At 37.0% G+C, this 19,771-nt stretch overlaps 2 protein-coding genes across 2 annotated transcripts; both read right to left on the reverse strand.

Annotated features, from left to right (window-relative positions):
* Positions 1-11,306: 11,306 nt before the first annotated feature.
* Positions 11,307-14,082, reverse strand: LOC130012945 (uncharacterized). Its single transcript, XM_056101157.1, is given in 3 exon segments — positions 11,307-11,563; positions 11,565-13,221; positions 13,958-14,082. Coding segments are annotated over 3 exon segments (1,845 nt in total). The 5' UTR covers positions 14,016-14,082; the 3' UTR covers positions 11,307-11,433.
* A 1,637-nt stretch (positions 14,083-15,719) lies between these two features.
* LOC130012918 (ERC protein 2-like) lies at positions 15,720-19,696 on the reverse strand. Its single transcript, XM_056101056.1, has 4 exons — positions 19,511-19,696; positions 18,641-18,691; positions 17,861-18,043; positions 15,720-17,015 (listed from the first exon to the last, which is right to left on the reverse strand). The coding sequence occupies exons 1-4, from the start codon at positions 19,598-19,600 to the stop codon at positions 15,720-15,722; spliced, it is 1,620 nt and encodes a 539-aa protein (XP_055957031.1). The 5' UTR covers positions 19,601-19,696.
* Positions 19,697-19,771: the final 75 nt, after the last annotated feature.

The following is a 19,771-nucleotide window of genomic DNA, read 5'->3' on the forward strand; positions in this document are numbered from 1 at the left end:
ATCGGATATTAACTTTAGCCTCTAGAGCGTCCACAAGATTTTGCAAAGCAATCAAGGGCCATAACTCAAGTAGTAATTATCAGAAATCACTGAAAATCAATAGGCTTCTTCGTCTCATGACCTTAAACACTGTGTATAAATTTAAAGTCAATCTGATATTAACTTTAGCCTCTAGAGCGTCCACAAAATTTTTTGAAGTGATCAAGGGCAATAACTCTGGAAGTAATTATCGAAAAATCGTTGAAAATCAATAGGCTTCTTCGTCTCATGACCTTAAAAACTGTGTATAAATTTAAAGACGATTGGATATTAACTTTAGCCTATAGAGCGTCCACAAGAAATTGTGTACGCCGGACTGACGGGGGCGACAACAATGTGGGCGTATAAGAACTAGATAATGTAAAGGGAATATACTGAAAATTTCAGTCAGATTGCTCCACTCTGAACCAAGATATTAGCGATTGAATTTGAGGCCTAGCCTCGATCATCATTACTAAAGTCAGTACAATAAAAAAAACATAGCCTCGATTATCCATTTTTGGATTTAATCATCAATGAGCGTTGAGCAGCAGATCAGATTCAAATCTAGTGGAAATCCGACACCTAAGATGACATCGAGAGTTGATTATGGTCTGGATACGTTAATAAATGTCTAATTAATAGTTTATATAACATTTCAGACCTAAAGAAAGCTCTTACATAATATATATTTAATTTAATGTTAAAAAATTTGATATTTTAGCGAAAAATGACACTGACACATCATTACTTTACGGCAGCAAGAGGGAGACAGACCTTGTGATTTCATGTGTATACGCGTTAAACCACTACCCCCCCCCCCCCCCCATGCCAGGACACTAGAAGAAACCTACTGGATAAAAGAGATGAATTTACCTTTTCTGTTTTAATTGCTGTAGATCGTGTGAGAGGTTGAGCTTTAGGTAAAGACGTATTCGGTGGTTTTAATCTAGACGTAGCTTGGGGTAAACGTCTTGTACTTGTAGAGATTCCAGTCTTTTTTGTACTTTCGTCAGCTATAAGAATAATTCATTCATTATATATTAACGATAAAATATGAAGTACAATTATATTCTAGAAATATATGATGGGGCAAGAAAGAGAGAGAAAGACGTGTTTAACCTCCATGAGGGAAAATATCTATGTGACATGTGCAGTAATTAATGAGGGTTTTTATTTGATATTTTTTAAGTGTCTGAGAAACAGAATATTTTTATAAATGGCCTTAGAGGGAGAGAGAAATGGGGTTTAAAGTCCACTTGACACAAACTAGGTAATTTCGGGACTAACACATGGTTTAATTTTATTTCAATAATTCGCTTGTGCAATGACTCAATGACAGGCCTTATGATACAGTGCGCAGGTGCTAACCATTCGGCTATCCAACCCCCCATAAATGGCCTTAGATTTATAAAACAATAATGAAATACAAAGACAATCCCAACATTTAAGTTTAAAGTTGCTTATAATATTGGTTGACTAGTTTGATCCAATTCCCTCAACCGTTTATACAAGTTGGAAGTTAAAACACCCTTTCCCTGTTATCGTATTAAGGACAAATGATAATGATAAGAGAATGCTTGACGAAATGTTGTACTAAAATTTTTCTACACAATTTGTGAATGTCTTACAATTTATTGATCTCATTTCATCACTGGGTCGGGATCGTTTCGCTTGGCTACCCATTTCATCAGCTGCACTTTTCCTTTTTCCTGTCTTCACCTCTTTCTGTTCAGGAACGGGTTCAGGAACGGCAGATGGCCCTTGGGGTAATTTTGATTTTAAAGATGTCTTACAAGCTGGAGCATTTTCTTCTTTTTCTACTGATTTTCTTTTTCTCAAAGAATCAATTTTATTTGATTCAGATTGACTAGTGTTGGCTTCGGACGTACTGCTCGTGTTCAAAGGCGTAAAGTTATATTTAGCCGTTGATCTTGTGGGACGTAACTTAGAACCACTGTTATTAGTTGCTGTGGCTAACTTACTGTAAACGGGAGGACGTATCTTTGATTGTGTAGAAAGGGGGAAATGAGTTACTTCCCTTTGTTTAGCATTATTGTCAACCGTTTCACTGTCTTTTTGAGTTTTTTCTACAGATTTTTGTAATTTTAATTTAGAAATGGAAGATTTTTTTCCGGGGGTGGTTCTATTTTGGGGCGTTGTTAATTTCTGTTTGTTGGCAGATGAAGGTTTTGGAGAGCACGGTAATTTAGATGGAGTTTTTTGGATTTTATTTATTTCTTTAGATTTTTCTGTTGGCTGTTCGACGACTGCGCCAGTTGTTAAAGGTTTTTGCTCCCCTTCACCTTTTTCTGCTACCGTGTCTGCCGCATTTGGGTCTATTCCTTTTAATTTCTTTAAATGGTATGCTGTAAAATAAATGAAAAAGTTATAATAAATAATTTGTAAACAGTTAAAATCTTTTAAAATGAAATTTAATGTCCTACTGTTCTGCTCAGTCCCAGCTAATGAAGACAGGCATACTCCATACAGTGTGCTATTAGGAGAATTTTGCCCCAACGGCAGTGCTACGGTCTACTCCTATTTCAGGGAATCTTTGTTGCAACATTAGGGGTATACAAAAGACCTTGCTTTTTTGTCCCATCTGAATAACTAGACACTGTTCTGTCCTGCACCAGGGGAAACCAGACTGAGGAACTTTCTCAGTCCACATTAGGATAGAACCCGGGACCCCTGGTCAGTGAACCAGTGCCAATGACCTATTAAAGGTACATTACGTAAGATTTAGATAAAGAGCTGACAGTTCCCACTGTAGCTAAAAAATAGATAATGAAAAGGGAATATGTTGAAAATTTCAGTCAAATTACTTCATTCTGAGCAGAGTCATGGCCGTTTGAAGAATAGTGTAGCCTTGATTGTCATTACTATAGTCGTTACAATAAGAAACAAAGTCCTGATTATTCATTTTTTAATTAAATTAATAACTGCCAACTGCGTTTAAATCTGTTGAAAATCAAAAAATTCCGATAATTTAGAGAGTTGATCCATCGCTTCATGTGAATAAATGTCTAATTAATGATATTATATAACATTTGAGATCTGCATTGTTTAACCAACTTTTTATACCTACTCGTATACGATGTTGGCAATTCTTTAGACCATGATCACCCTTGAATACAGCACAACATGAAAAAATAGAGCTGGCTACAACATACTTCTATTTACAAAATTAATTACAGGAGATTTGATTTTGAAGACATTGACTTACATAAATTAGCTTTCTGTATTTCAAGTTTCATTTTAGCCTTTTCAAGTGCAGCTTTTTCTTTGGTTAATTCTTGAAAATTGACCATATATCTTTCAACTTCTTCTGTTTTATAAGCTAACTGTTCCTGTAATTCTTTTACTTTAGAATCAACATCCTACAATATAACATTTTCATACTATATAAGTTCTGTTCCGATTGGAAATGAAATGAACTGAAATGAGGTTTAGCGTCCTACTGTTCTGTGCCATACAGAGAGAGAGAGAGAGAGAGAGAGAGAGGTATGAGCTTTAACATCCACTCCACACAAACTAGGTCATTTCAATAATTCACTTGCGCATAGGAGTTTTTAGCAGTGGGAGGAAACAGGAGGACCTGTAGAAAAGCCAGGAGGTTGGACAGGAGACCCTACTTCTTGTCACGTACATCCGGAGAATCGAAACCACCCCAGTTGACTCACTGACAGACCTTATAATACAGCGGGCACATGCTAACTATTCAGCCATCCAACCCCCCACACCATGAAGTGTGCTTTGAGGGAAATTTTGCCCAAACAATGGCACTACAGCCTACTCTTATATCAAATTCCAACTGCCAAGTGATATTTTACATGCAGACCAATGTGTACACAGAAACTCGTTTTTTCGTATAAATCCAAACGACTAGACAGCTGTCCTTGTCAGGCTCTTCTTTCTGCACCACTGACAAGGGAAAAGCACGCCGGAAAATCATGATGAATTTTCTCGGCCAAAAAGTACGCTCATGGCGCATGAGGTAAGAAACTGAATTAAAATGAATACAATATTGCCTTCAAAGATACTGCTCTCTAATTTTTAAAAACCATACGGTTGTGGCAACTTATACTGTCGGTTTCAGTTAAAAATGTACAGAAAATTATATTAAAAGTTTTAAATTATTCTAAATGCACATGGTAAGGTAAAGGGAATATTATATTTGAACCAATTGGACTGTGGATACTCATCCAACTAATTCAGGTTTGTGAATATAAATCCTGTCCAGCATTCAATACTAAACATAGTAGTTGCTGTGTGTGAACACCAGAGGACCTACAGAAAACCCAGTGGAGATCGTGCAACCATGCTACTTGACTCAATGATAGATAATATGATCTAAAGCGTTTGTGTTTAACCTATTTTAAAGTTTTCATAGTGGTAGCATAACAAACTGTTCATGCCTGTCTTGTGAAAACTAAAGTATTGTAAATTTTCAACAATATGAAGTGGTCCGAGGGAGGGGTATTCAAGTTACCTGAGATTTATTAGCATCTTCTGGACTTTGACTAGAATTTATCTCCTGGCCTTTAATTAACATTTTCTTTCCTTGTTCTACCTGTTTCTTTAGATAATCATTCTCTTCAGCTTGCTTACCTAGCTTCTCTAATAACTGGTAATATAAAACATATTTGTTATATTTCTTATAACCATAACCACTAGAACACTTAATCCCACCAAACACATGGCACCTAGCTTATCTTATAATTATTAATATAAAACATATTTGTTATATTTCTTATAACCCTAACCACTAGAACACTTAATCCCCCCAAACACATGGCAAGAAACCAGAGGTCCCAGAGGAAACCCACGAGTTTAGGCAGGCAACCTTACTCCTCATCACAAACAAGCGTGGGATCAAAACGCCACTTGACCCAAAGACAGGGACTGACCTAAAGAGCACGCATTTGACCAGTCAACAACCCCATCATCTCACCCCGAGAGAATTTAAAACTTATTTAGGTAGCTGGTAAAATGGTTACCTCATTTGACCACTAGACCACCCTATCCAACCCCCGAATTTAAACTCATTTAGGTAGCTGGTAAAATGGTTATCTCATTTGACCACTAGACCACCCTATCCAACCCCCGAATTTAAAACTTATTGAGGTAGCTGGTAAAATGGTTACCTCATTTTTTTGTGTTGACCATTTCAGCTCTACGTCTAATTTCTTCTTCCTAATTTCTAACATTTCATTTTCATGAGCTTCTTTTATTTTCTCAACTTCTTTCTCAAGTAATGACATTGCTTCCACACGATCTTTTAACTTGGTTCTTTCAGCACTAACTGTCTCAAACTCACACTGAAAATAATTTGACATTTAACTTAATATAGTTTATCATGAAATCCAAAAAGAATCTGCTAAACATGTCCTTATAATTTTTTACTTTAATATTGCTACACTTTAAACATTATTTACGAATTCACTTGCTGGTGAACCTATTAGTTTTATGTAAGATATTATTTATTTTTCATCTATGGAAGGAGAGAGAGAGAGAGAGAGAGAGAGAGAGAGAGAGAGAGAGAGAGAGTTTAACATACAATCACACAAACTAGGTCATTTCAGAACTAACATATGGTTCAATTTTACTTCAATAATTCGCTTGTGCATAGGGAAAACCCACAAGGTTGCACAGGCGACTTTATTCCTTGTTACATACAACCGGGGAATTGAAACCACGCCAGTTGACTCAATGACAGACCTTATGAAACAGCGTGCACATGCTAACCATTCGACCATCCAACCCCCCAGGTGGGTGAGGAAGAGAAGAGCAAATTTCAGCTATTAGCCAATGAAAAGCCTGTTTTCTTGAAACATTTTAATTTAAGTTTTCGAGGATAAGGCCCCGGTATACTAACCTTAAGATCAGTAAGATTTGATTGTGACTGTTCATAAGAAACTTTTTCTTCTTTTAATTTCTCTAACTGTTGTGTTTGATCTTCCATTTGAGATTTTAATGATTGCAAATCTTTTTCCAGAACAGAGGCAGACTGTTTAGAATCATCCATTTCCTTTACAGTATCAGCTAAAGATGTTTTCAAAACTTCAATCTCTGACTGTTTATCTTTAACGTCTAGCTGTAACTTCTCAATGCTAGTTTCCAAACTTTTCTTAGATAATTCCAACACTGACTTCTGATCCTCTAACGTCAAGAATCTACTCAGCAAATCGTTCTTTTCCTTTTCCTGCACATCACATTTTTCACTGAAACAATTTTTGTCTTTGGCACAAATTTCCAATTCCTTTTGACTAGTTTTAAGTTCATCACTGGCAAGGGTATTAGCAATTTGTAATTCTTCATTGAGTTTTTCAAATTTTTCTAGATTTGATTTGAGATCTTTGTTTTCAGATGTTGTTGAATTTTCTCTAATTTCGCTTTGTCTCAATTTCTCACGTAACTCAAATATATCAGCATTCAAGTTAACTACACTTTTATTTAATCGTTCACATTTATTCTCCATCCTAGATTCCTCCGTTTCTAATTTAATTCTCAGGTCCTCAACAGATTGTTCAAGTCGGCCATTTTCTTCTTTCAATTTGGTCAACTGTTGACGATTATCATCCAAATCCTTCATCAATGTTTTTCTTTCTGCGGCATTATTTGATTTCTCGGCCTCCAACGAAGAAACCTCCATTTCCATCGCTTCCATTGCATCTTTAAAGTTTTCTGTTGTATCTTCTGCTTCCTTTCTCTCTTTGGTGATTTTTTCGATGTCTTCTTTAAGAATTTTTATTTCTCTGTCTTTTTCTTTAACATCTTCTTCCAGAGTTTCAATTTGCTTCGATGTGGTCGAAACCTCCATTTCCATCGCTTCCATTGCATCTTTAAAGTTTTCTGTTGTATCTTCTGCTTCCTTTCTCTCTTTGGTGATTTTTTCGATGTCTTCTTTAAGAATTTTTATTTCTCTGTCTTTTTCCTTAACATCTTCTTCCAGAGTTTCAATTTGCTTCGATGTGGTCGATACTTTTCCCTCGGCTACTTTGGTCTTCAGAATCTGCTGTTTATATTCAGTCTCTCGCTTTTCAATGACTTTCTGTAATTGTAAACAAGCCTCTTTTACTTCTTGGAGTTGATCTTCGACAAAAACTACTCGTTTTTCTGTTTCGGTTTTCTCACTGTTCAAGGTCTGATTTTTTGCTTCCAGGCACTCTTTTTCTTCTGACATTTTTTTCACTTGTGATTCAAGTTTTTCTAAATCTTCATTCAATTTATTTCCTTCTTCCATTTTACTCTTAAGTTCATTTTCTAATTCTTTCACTTGTGTCTGCAGCTCATCGGTGTTAAGATTCAAACCAGCCATCTTGGATTCACTTTCTTGCACAGCCTCTTTCAGCGTTTCAATTTCTTTATCTTTCTGAGTAATTTCAGATTCAAGTTTTTGTTTATCGGCTGTTGTGATTTTCATAAGTTCATCAAGTTCCATCTTGTCTACAGACAACATTTCGGATTCTGCATTCATCTTCTTGGATTCTTCTTCAAGATCTGTATATTTGGATAAAAGTGATTCATTTTCGTCTGATAATGTCTTGACCGTCTGTTCCAACTTTCTCTTTTCTTCCATTAAATCATCTAATTTGAGTTTCTGCTCTTCATTTGATTCTGAGAGTTCTCGTTTTTCTTCGGATGTCGTTAATAATTCTTGTTCTCTTTCTTCTAATTCAGATTGCAATTTCTCTCTGAACTCTGTTTCTGATGAAAGTTGCTCCATCAATTCCGTCACCCTCAAATCAATGGTTTCTTTCACTTCTTCTTCATTTGTTTCGTAATTTCTCAGTTTTTCTGACGAAACACATAACTCCTTTCTTAAATCATCTATAGTGCTGTTAGAATTAGACAATTTTTCTTCCATTTCTGAAATCTGTGCAGCCATGTTGTCGTTAGCATCCTTCAATGCCTCCTTGTCATGAAGTATTTGATCTCTCTCGTCAATGGCTTGTTGGGAGCTGACTTGAGATGCCATAAGGTCATCAAGAGCAGTAGAAATCTGCGATTCAAGATAATTTTTTCTATCTTCGGCTTCTTGCAGTGATTGTGCAAGGTTCCTAATCTTATCGTTTATGTTGTTTTTATCTTCTTGAAGCTCAGCCAATTTGTTTTTAGCATCTTGTGCCTCATTTTGCTTCTTCTCAAGTTCTTCCACAATCTGTTCCTTCTCATTTTCTTTCGCCTCAAGAGCCTTTTGATTGGCTTCTCTCTGCTTCTGCAAGTTGGCTATCGTCTCTTTGTTTGAGCCAATAGTTTCTTGCAGTTCATCAACCAATTTTTCTTTCTCAATCAGAAGTCTGGATGTTTCTTGGGATGAGTCTTCTGTCTGGTTGAGAAGTTCTTCAATTCTCTCTTCAAGTCTTGCTATGGTTGTTTTAAGGTCAGTATTTTCTCTAGTTCTTGAAACAACAGCATCTTTTTCTGTCTGTAATTCTCCTTGTAATTCATTTAGAACCTCTTCAGATTTTTTCAGTTCTTCACGAATGCTGTCCAGTTCTTCTTTAGATGCGTCTATGAGGTTTTCTGATTCTGCTGACCTACTCTTCATAGATCGGAGTTCAGTCTGTAAATTCATGATTAATTCATCTTTCTCAGTAAGTTGATTCTGGAGATTTATTATTTCATCCTGCCGGGATGTATTTTCTTCTTCTAGATCTTGATGTCTAGATTTCATCGTTTGTACTTCGGCTAAAAGCGATTCCCGTCCTTGAGACAATTTAGCAGCTTTTGATGTTGCATTGACATACTCTTGTTCTTGCTCACATGACTGCTGAAGTAGTTTTTCATTATCTGCTCTGAGCTGATCAATTTCTTCTTCAAATTGAACAGTTTGGGCCTCCCATGCCAGCTTTTCGTTTTCGAGATTTCGAATGTTCTGTTCCATTTCTGAGATCTTCAAGCGAAGATTTCCAACTTGGTCAGCAGACAAAACAGTAGTTGTTTCATGATCTTGGAATTTCTGGTTTAACTCTTCTTGAAGATTTTTGCAATCTTCCTTCAATCGTTCTTGGATATCTTCAGATGTTTTTAACTTCTGATGAAGATCTTTGACTTCTGCCACAGCTTCAAGAAGCTTTTCATTGGTGTCAGTAAGAGTTTGTTGTACAATTTCCTTGTCCGCTTCAGTAGCTTTCATGGCTGCCTCGGCTTCTGCAAGTTTCTCTTCTACAATATCCTTCTCTGCTGAAAGATTCTTCATCTCGACATTAGCAACATTCAGTCCTTGCACTAAGCTCGATTTCTGGAATTCAATATCTTCGATCTTCACAGCAAGTTCTTCTTTACTTGATTTTAAGAGCTCCGCTTGATCAGCAATTTCTAAAAGCTCATTCTCTCTGTTCTTCAGAGAGAAATCTTTATCTGAGTGGGTCTTCTGCAACTCATTGAGAAGATTCTGAGATATCTGAAGCTTTTCTGTCAATCTTTCAATTTCAGCTTTTTGTTCTTCGATTTTACATTCCAGTAGGTCAACCTTTTCTTCTGAATCAACTTCTGCTTTCATCTTTAGATGCACCATCTCCTTTAGTTCATTCTGCTGATCTTCCATTTTTGACTTCAATTCTTCAAGTTGACTTCTGACAGCTTCAAGTTCTGTATTAAGCTCTTGCTTCTCTTCGAGCAGTAGTCCATTTTTAGTTTCAAGATCTTGAAGATTAAGTTTCAGTTCTGCTTCTTTTTGTTCCAGTTCTGTTCTTTGACTGATGGTGGTGTCTTGTAGACTCAAATGGCTGTCTTTTAAAGAAACCAGTTCTGATTCAAGAACCTCAAATTTTTCGGAATGTTGCGTGCTGATTAAAGTCCACTCCTCTTCTTTTTCTTTACGACTGTTGGTCAAAACCAGGATTTCTTCATCTTTCAATCTCTCTGAGGTTCTAAGTCGAGAAATTTCATTATTCAGTGATGCAATTTTATCACCCATATCTCCATCATTAGCAGATATTTTCTCTGTCATCTCTTTCTCCAAGACAGAATACCGATCATCTGCTTGTAAAAGTTGTTTCTCGAGGGCTGAGATTTTGGATGATAAATTATTTCGAAGATTTTCCATTTTCATTTCATCCTCTTCCGTTTTCTTTTTGTGATATTTAACCAGTTCAGATTCTTGCTGGAGCAGTTGTTCAATTTCCGAGGCAGATTCCTCTTTTTCGCTGAGTTTTGTTTTCAATTCTGCAATATTTTCTTCCAAATTTTGGATTGTTTCTTTCATCTCTTGTTTGATTTGATTGCTGTGATTGGAATTCTTTTCATTCAGATCATCTATTTCTGATATCTTATTCCCAAGTTCTAATACTTCAGCTTTTTGGTTCTCCAAATCTTGTTGTAGCTCTATTACAGCTTGTTGACTTGCCTTCAACTGAGAATCGAGACTTAACTTCTCATCAACCAAGCGATCTGACATCTTTTTGTGTTCAGTTTCTTGTTCATTCATTTTGGTATTGAGTTCTTCAATCTCTGAATTCAAACTCTTAATTTCCTGAGCCTTTTCGTTAAGTTTTTCCTTGATCAAAGCCATTTCCTCTTTCAGTCTGTCAGAATCTTTATTGGCTTCATGTAGGTTGTCTGTCATGCTGTTCTGACTCTTCAGATAGGATGTTTCCATTTCTTCTAGTTCTGACTTTAGATCCTCAATTTTATTTTGAGCTATTTCCAGATGACACTGGAGGTCTTCATTTTGTTTGTTTTTCTCTTGGAGTCGTTCCTCAAGTGCCTTTGTTTTGGTGGTACTGGCCTCTGAATCATTCTCTATCTGTGTCTTGAAATTTTGAAGTTCGTCTCTCTCCAATGATATCAATTCTAGCTTTTGCCCAAGTTCTTTTATAAGTGCACTTGATTCCTCCAACTTCTGCTGTTTAGTTTCAAGATTATTTCTTTCATCAGAATGTTCAGCACTCAAATTTTCCAATTTATTTTGAAGTGTTGTTACTTCCTCTGATTTAGCTTCTAAAACTTCTTCCATGGCTTGAAGTTTTGAACAGATCTCTTTTTGTTCTGCCTGGAGATTGGTTTTCTCTTCTGCTAGTGCTGCCATTTTGTTTTCCCATTCTTCCTTTAAGTTTGTCGTCTTAGTTGTTTTGTCACCCATTTCACTTTGAAGATTTTCAGTTTCTGACAATAAATCTATGTTCTTCTGACCAAGGTTATCTCTCTCTGCTTGTGTATCTTTTAGACTTTTCACTGTTGCATCAAAGTCAGATTTGAGTTGGTTGTGCATGTTTTGCAAGTTTTTCAACTGGGTGTTCAAGTCTTCAATGAGGTTGTCTTTGTCTTCCAGATCCATCTGTAACATTTGTAGCTTTGACTTCACGCCATTGGCTTCATTCATAATGTCTCCACATTCTTCTTCCTTTAATTTCTGGTTATCAACGAGACGACTTTCAAGCTGTGATGATGATTCTTTCAAAGATGTCAACTGTTTATTTTTCTCTTCCATCTCCAATCGATTCTCTTCCAACTGAGCTTGTAATCGGTCACACTGGGCAGACAATTCTTCATTTTCTTTAACTTTGACAGCAACTGTTTCTTTACTCTGCTGTAGCCATTTTTCCAACTCTACATTATGTTTCCTAAAGTTTTCCAGCTCGGATAACTTTCTGTCAAAGATCTCCTGCTTGTATGTAACTTGCACCTGCATGTTTTCCAGTTCTTTAGAAGATGTCTGGCTTGCATCTGTCTTCTCTCCTTCCAGCAGACGCAATTTTTCTTCCAGTTTAGCTAAAGACATAACTTGTGTGCTCAGCTCCTCTGACTGCTTCAGATTTTTTTCTTTTAGCTCATCCATGTTTTCCTCTAAGTACAAGCATCGATGTTTCATGCCTGTAAGTTCCTCGTTCTTGTTTTCGATGTGTCTGTTTAGATCACTGATGTTCTTCTCCAAATCTGCCACTTGTTTTATGTAGTTGGTGATGGTGGTACTGTTAGAATTTACCTCTGAATTTCGTTCATCTAAACCCTCTTTCAAGCCCATGCATTCTTTTTCGAGAGCTTGATATGCTATTGTCTTATCCTCAAGCAATCTCTTGTGTTCATTCAAACATCGTTCCAGATCTTGAGAGCTACTCTGGAGTTTCTCTTGTTCTGTAAGTAGGATCGACTTCTCTGCTTTTAGATTATCGAGGGTTTGACTCAAATCCTGGCATTCTCTGGATAGGTTTTCGTATTTCAAACCATCCGCTTGCAATCTGTTTTTAATCTCAGTATCTTCGGTAGAAGCTCTATCAAGGTTAAGCTTCATATGAGACATTTCTTCTGTAAGTTTGTCGTTACTGTCGGTCATTTTGGCTAACTTGTTTCCTGTGTCTTCCAGTTCTTTCTGCATTTGTGTTAGTTGTGAATCTTTGTTCTGCAGCTTTTCTTTTAAGTCAGCCATGTTTTGTTTGGCTTGCTCCATATTTCCATTAAGTTCACTCATGTCCTCTTCTCTTTCCTCCAAGTCCATCTGCAGCATGTCCAATTTTGCCTGCATCTTTTGATTTGTGCTTGTCAGTTCCTTCTGTTTTGCTTCCATGGCTTCTCTTTCGAGTTCCTTTTGGGAAAGGAGTTCTTTTGATTTCTCAAGCTGTGTGGTCAGTTGCTCAATCTGGTCGGTGAGCATGTTTACATCTGTCGTTAGACCAGCATGACTTGTACCAGCTTCTTGCTTCAAAGAATTCAGTTCTTGGAGGATGTCTTGTAATTGTTGATCTTTTTGATTCAAAGCAGCCTGCGCTTGTTCTAATTTCTGTTTCAAATCTTGACATACTGCTGACGAATCATCCAGCTGCATCTGTAGAGTGTTGTTGGTTTTGCCCATGTTTTCATTAACGCCCTGCAGCTCATGCTCTTTCTTACCGAGGATATCTTTAAGAGCATCAAGTTCTGATTTGGCATTTTGTAAATATTCTTTATCTTGACCATGGCTCTGTCTTTCTTCCATTAGTTGCGTAGTGGTTTCTGCTAACTTTTGTTGGAGATCTGACAATTCTTTTTCATAATTTTCCATTTTTGATACAAGTTGGCTTGTTTCTCCAGCCTTCTGTTGCGATATATTCTTCATGTCTGTGGACTGGTTGATCGAGACATTGTATTTCTCTGTGACTGTCTGTAACTCATCCTGCAAGTCTGCTAGATTCTTACTCAGGTCAGAAATTATGTTAGTCTTCTCAGTCAGTTCTTCCTTCAGATGACTTTCAGAATTTTGTCGGTTTCCTTGTGTATCTAAAAGAACAAAAAGGTGACAAATTAAAAAATTTTCTATCATAAGAAGCAGCTGATAATCAAAATGCAGATGGACGCTATCAAAACTATTGATATTTTTGTCAACATTTGAAACTGGATGCCTTTGTCCGCTTCCATTTTGCCTATTTATAAAGTCACATGTATCTTACCATGTGATGTTATTTCCATGGAAACGAGTTGACCCCAGTTGCTTTGAGTTTCTCAGGTCGACCTTTTTCAGTTCCATTCAGCTAAAGGCAGTTGCTCCCAGTTGCGGAAACGCCAGTTCCTCTTAGTTTAAGGTTGACATAAGCCCTGCTTAACGTTCTACTTTTTTGCGCTGACTGGGCTAGTGAAGAAGGACATACGCCCTACAGTGTGCCGTGGGGGAAATTTTGCCGGAACAGCGGTGCTACAGCCTACTGTTAGATCGAATTCCAACTGTTCAGGGGTCTTTTTCGGGCACACTAATGTGTACAAGAGACCTTGGTTTTTTGTTCCATCCGAACAACTAGACAGCTATCCTCGTCAGGCCTTTTGTTTATCTCCATTAGTATGTGCAGGAGGACCGCACTACACGCAAAACAAAAATCTACAAGATAAACCTGCGGACAAGACAGAAAATAGACATTGCACCAAATAAATAAATATCAAATGAAGTGAATGGATCCAGGTGGCCAGCCGTAAGCGTCCACTGCGCTGTACTATGTGATAATTCTAATGGAGATTAAAATACCTTTTAACTGTTGATCTCTATGTGATAATTGTTCCTTTGCCGTCTTTAACTCGTCCATTATTTTATCCAACTGTTCACATCTGTCTGCTAGCTGTTTCTCTAGATTATTCTTCTCACTTTCAACATTACTACAACAAAATATTATTAAAAAAAATATTGAGACTACATTCAATTAGTAAGAAAGACATCGAGTAACAGACTGCCTTTACAAAACTAAGTCATTAATTCAAGTTGATATATCTTCATTTCATTAATTTACTAGCGTGCAGAACTCTTCAGCATTAGCATTGGTGGGACAGACGAGACTGAAGATTTGGAGGTTCAGAATATTGTTTTGTTGTCAGACTTGAACTGAACTGTTGTTGTACGCAAGGAGGATATGCTTACTTACTATTTGTTTGGAAAATATCCATAGACAACAACTGGCATTAAATTATTGGGAAGCTAAGGTGGCTCAGTCGGTATGGCATGGGCTCACGAATAATGAGGCCTGAAGTTCGATCCTCGTCTTGACCAAGAAAATTCTTCTCGATTCCATCGTCAGTGGTGAGGGCCTTGCATTAGTAGCATGAAAACAGTGTCTTGTCATTTGGATGGGTCCAAGCAAGCAGACACAGAGAAATACTGTCAAGGCAAAATTTTCCTTATAGCACACTGCATGGCATATGTATATAGTTATTATCTCAGTTATTTTTCATGCTAGTCGTTTGAATGGGACAAAAACTGAGGTCCCGTATACACATTGGCATGCACATAAAAGATAACTTGAAAGTTGGAATTCGATGTAAGAGTAGGCCGTAGCGTCACTGTCTGGGCAAAATTTCCACCATAGCACACTGTATGATGCATGCCCGTCTTCATTAGCCCAGTCGGAGCAGAACAGTAGAACGTTAAACCCCATTTCATTTCTATTTCATATAAATTTCTTAGATATGATTTAATATGATATAATTCATTGTATAAGAAGTAAAGAGAGAGAGAGAAATAGGGTTTAACGTCCACTCGACAGAAACTAAGTCATTTCGGGACTAACATATTGTTTAATTTTATTGCAATAATTCGCTTGCGCATAGGGGTCTTTAGACCCGGAGAAAACCCACGAGGTTGTACAAGTATAAGAAGTTATACCTATGAATTGATTGTAAAGTTAGATATGATTTTGTATGATATAATTTATTGTATAAGAAGTAATACCTATGAATTGATTGTAAAGTTGTAAGATTAGTTTCTGTAAGATGTAATCTATCTGTGATTGTACAAAGATCTTTCTGTCTAACATCTAGTTGTTCAGTCAATTCCTCTATTCTATAATTGGCTTTACCCAATTCTTCATTTAAACTATTTATTTCTTTCTTACAATCTGAAAAACATCACCATCAACATCATATTCACAACAGAAATAGTTAAGATATTAACTCCACTCAACACAAACTAGATCATTCCAGGACTAACACATGGTTCAATCTTTAGCACTGGGGGGAAACCCACGACCCGGAGAAAACCCACGAAGTTGGACAGGCGACCCTACTCCTTGTCACATACAACCGAGGAATTGAAACCATGCCAGTTGACTCAATGACAGACCTTATGATACAACGGGCACGCGCTAACCATTCGGCCATCCAACTCCACTCCTGGTTAGTGGGCCAGCACCATATTCTTGGAGCCACCGTAGTTCCGTCACTGTGTTGGTGCTATCAAGAAATGAATTACCAAAACAAAATCAAGTTGCACCAAACACATTCCAGTTTGAATTTAATTTTTAAGTTGACTTGCCTTCCATTTTTTGCTCTAATGCGTTAACTTTCTGTTTCATATTCTCCGCTTTTGTTTGTCGTTCGTCGTTAGAATTGGACGCCTGTTGCTGTAAATCTTCATGTTTCTGGACGATATTGGCCAACTGCTTCTCTAACGTCTGCTTTTCTTCCTGTAGACTACAAAACTCCTGCTTTAACTTGTCATTATGAGAGCTTGCATCAGAAAAACAATGGCGGACTTTGTCCAGCTCTGATTTCAGAGTTGTTAATTCTGATGCTTTATTTTCAATGTCTGTAGATTTTTCAAAGAGAGCATCCTCGTAATGTTTCGTCAATCGCTCCTTTTCGTCGCTAAAAGATTTGGCTTTGACCTCAGAATCATGGGAGAGCGTTTGAAGTTGATGCTTTACAGATTCTGTTAATTTACACTGTGCGTCAAAATCTTTCTCTTTCCCACTGAGCGACGATTTAAGATGCTCGATTTCACCATTTAGCTGAGTTAGCGTCTCTTTTTTATCTTTTGCTTCCGAGTTCAATGTTTGTATTTGTTTATTTAGATTTGATATTTCTGATTGCAATTTGTTATTTTCGTCCTTCGTGTGTTTTGCTTCGCCGTCCGATTGTCGTTTCGTCTCTTCTATACGAATCTCATAATCACGAAGTGTCTCTTTCAAATTTTTAATGTCTAGCTCACGTGATTCAATGATTCCGCACTTGTTCTGAAGTTGTAAGTCTTTGTCTTCTGATAGATTTTTATATTTCTGTAACTCACTCTCATTGGTTGAAAGTTTTTTCACAAGTTCTTTCAGCTCGTTGTCTTTATCGGTGAATTCCTCTTGCAATTTTTTCAGTTTCTCCAACAGATTGTTTTTCTCTGAAATCAGACTATCATTTGTTCGTTTCTGTTCCTCTACGCTCGTAGTACACTTGCTAAATTCTTTCTCCTTCGTCTCAAGATTCTGTTGCAGACATTGTATCGTCGCTTTCGCTTCCTGTAGATCGGTTTTCAGATTTTCTATCTCGACTTTCTTACGTCCCAACTCAGCATCCAACGAACTTTTTTCGTTTTCTAAATCTTTTTGTTTCTTTTCTAGATCTTTTGTTTCTTTGTCCAGCCTGACGCGAAGTCTTTCACATTCGGCCTGTGCTGATTCCAGGTCGAGATCTTTGTCCATCATTTTAGCACGAAGTTCATTGTTGATTTGCTCCGCCTGTTCTTTATCAAGTTTATATTTGCTGACTTCAGCCTTCATTGTCTCTATTTCTTTATCTTTGGATTCAAACTTTGAAACAACTGAATTCTGGAAGAGAACACAAGAAAGGTTAATATTAATATACAAATAGACCTCCAATGATGCTGTTGCTTTCTGGTCCCTACAATCATCCATTCAAATCATGAATAAAGCCAGGTTATCTTGCCTATCACAGGATTTCTAGTTGTACACAACTGATATACTCTGCTATGCTCATACAATCCCAAGTCACTGACATCAGTAATATCCAGCTTGACATTGCACTACATTCCTGTAGATTTTATTTCCATAATTCATTCAAAATTGTGAGAGAGAGAGAGAGAGAGAGAGAGAGAGAGAGAGAGAGAAATGGGGTTTAACATCGACTTGACACAAACTAGGTCATTTCAGGACTAAAACATGGTTCAATTTTATTTCAATAATTCGCTTGTGCGTAGGGGTATTTAGCAGTAGCAGGAAACCGGAGGACCTGGAGAAAACCCATGAGGTTGGACAGGCGACCCTACTCCTTGTCACGTATAACCAGGAATTCGAAACCATGCCAGTTGACTCAATGACAGACCTTATGATACAGCATGATTGCATGTGCTAACCATTCGGCCATTCCCCCCCGCCCCGATTCAAAATTGTCCGAAGCACCTGCAGTCATACTAATCACAGAATGTGTCAAAGGGGCCAATAACTTGTTTTATAGTATCTATGCATTAAAAATGATTTGGCTTTTGCAAACCTTACTTTTGAGATGACCATTAAAATTTCGATAGTTATGTGTAAAACAAACCATCAAAATCTTTTTTTTGCAAGCAGGTTGTTGATCCTAGCAAAACTAAAACCTAAAAGCAGTTAAAATCCATCAAGAGATTTCTTCTCTCTGTCTGGCATTAAAGACCTACCTTTTCTTTTTCAGCAGCCTCCATTTTGTTTTTAATCTCGGCTACAGTTTGATCATGTGTATTAAGGGAATGATTTATTGCCGCTAACTTGTCGGTCAATTCTTTCTTTGTCTTCTCTAATTCTTGATTAGCTGTCTCGCTCTTTTCAAGCTGACTTCTTATTTTATTCTGATCTCCTTCGCTCTATCAAAAGATGAATAAAATAATTATATTTCTTGATATTTTACTTGAGTGGATTAGTTGGTGATAGTTGGTGATATGATGTGAGTTTAGGGCATATTAATAATTTATGGTGTGAGTTTAGGGTGTATTAATATCATGGTGTGAATTGAGGGTGTATTAATATTAATATGATGTGAATTGAGGGTGTATTGATATTAATATGGTGTGAGTTAAGGTGTATTAATATCATCCGTTTTCATTAGCCGAGGTTAGAGGCAGAACAGTAGGACGTAAAACCCCATTTCATTTCATTTCATTAATATCATATGGTGTGAGTTGGTGGCGTACATGTATCAATATTATAAAGTGTAAGTTTAGGGTTATTAATATTACATAGTCTAAGCTTAATATTATATGGTGCGAGTTCAGGTCATATTAATTAATATTATATGGTGTGAATTCAGGTCATATTAATTAATATTATATAGTGTGAGTTTTGGTCATATTAATATCATATGATGTGTGTTACGGTGTATTATATGGTGCAAGTTAAGGGGTGTATTAATATTACATGATGCGAGTTTACAGGTGTATTAGTATGACAAATCTATTACCAACCTGATTATAGTCTTGTTGTAATTTTTTACTCTTGTTTTCAAGATCTAACACCTGAAATAATCAATTGATGAATAAGACATAAACCTATATTTAAAGTTTCGTCAAACACGGATAATAATTGTGACTCATAGATTGTCCACAAACAAATTGTGGATGGAAGGGCATCCAGGGGCAACGACAGTATATGTCAAGATAAAAATGTGGGCGTATAAAAAATGCCTATTTAGAGAGAGAGAGAGAGAAATGGGGTTTAACGTCCACTCGACACAAACTAGGTCATTTCGGGACTAACGTATGGTTTAATTTTTTATTTACATAATTCGCTTGCGCGTAGGGGTTTTTAGCAGTGGGAGGAAACCGGAGGACCCGGAGAAAACCCACGAGGATGGACAGGCGACCCTACTCCTTGCCACGTACAACCGGGGATTCGAAACCACGCCAGTCGACTCAATGACAGACTTTATGATACAGCGCGCGCACGCTAACCATTCAGCCATCCAACCCCCCCATGCCTATTTAGTGTAAACAGGTACAAAATGAGTAAAAGACACCATTCTACCCAGACCGATTTTATGTAAACAATGCATGTGCTATCGATGTGAATGATTTGACACTGTATTGATGTGAGGTCACATTGAGAATGCATTTGAACTTACACAGAGTTAGAAGACACAGTGAAACAGATGGTCATTGTAAATGTCATTTCAGGACTAACATATGGTTTAATTTTATAATTTGCTTGGCCGTAGGGGTCTTTAGTGGTGGGAGGAAACTGGAGGACCCAGAGAAAACCCACAAGATTGGACAGGCGACCCTACTCCTTGTCAAGAAAAAATTCAGAGAATTTAATCTAAAAAAAACGATAAATACCTTATTGTTAACCTGATCGAGTTGAATTCTAACTCGACTGACTTCTTCTTTAAAGTGATTACTCTGCTTCTCTTTTTCATCCACCATCATTTCAGCTTTATCCAAGTCACTTTGAAGTTTATGTAATCTATTATTACTTTCAGTTATATCTTTACTCTTGGACTGTAACTGGATTTCTAGATTAGCTGTTCCATTCTTTAACCCTGTAAGAAACATATCAGTGGATTTCAAAATTAGCTGTTATATTCGTTTAACCTGTAA

The sequence above is a fragment of the Patella vulgata genome, chromosome 5 (genome assembly GCF_932274485.2).
Source record: "Patella vulgata chromosome 5, xgPatVulg1.2, whole genome shotgun sequence".
NCBI classification, from domain to species: Eukaryota; Metazoa; Mollusca; class Gastropoda; family Patellidae; genus Patella; species Patella vulgata.

What these genes read in the sequence shown, in the direction of transcription:
- LOC130012918 (XM_056101056.1), bottom strand. Translation starts at nt 19,600, where the DNA reads ATGATGGTGGATGAAAAAGAGAAGCAGAGTAATCACTTTAAAGAAGAA. An exon ending in TCGATCAGGTTAACAATAAG is followed by an intron (nt 18,692 to 19,510) that starts GTATTTATCGTT and finishes TGATTATTTCAG; the next exon opens with GTGTTAGATCTTGAAAACAA. An exon ending in TACAACAAGACTATAATCAG is followed by an intron (nt 18,044 to 18,640) that starts GTTGGTAATAGA and finishes ATCTTTTGATAG; the next exon opens with AGCGAAGGAGATCAGAATAA.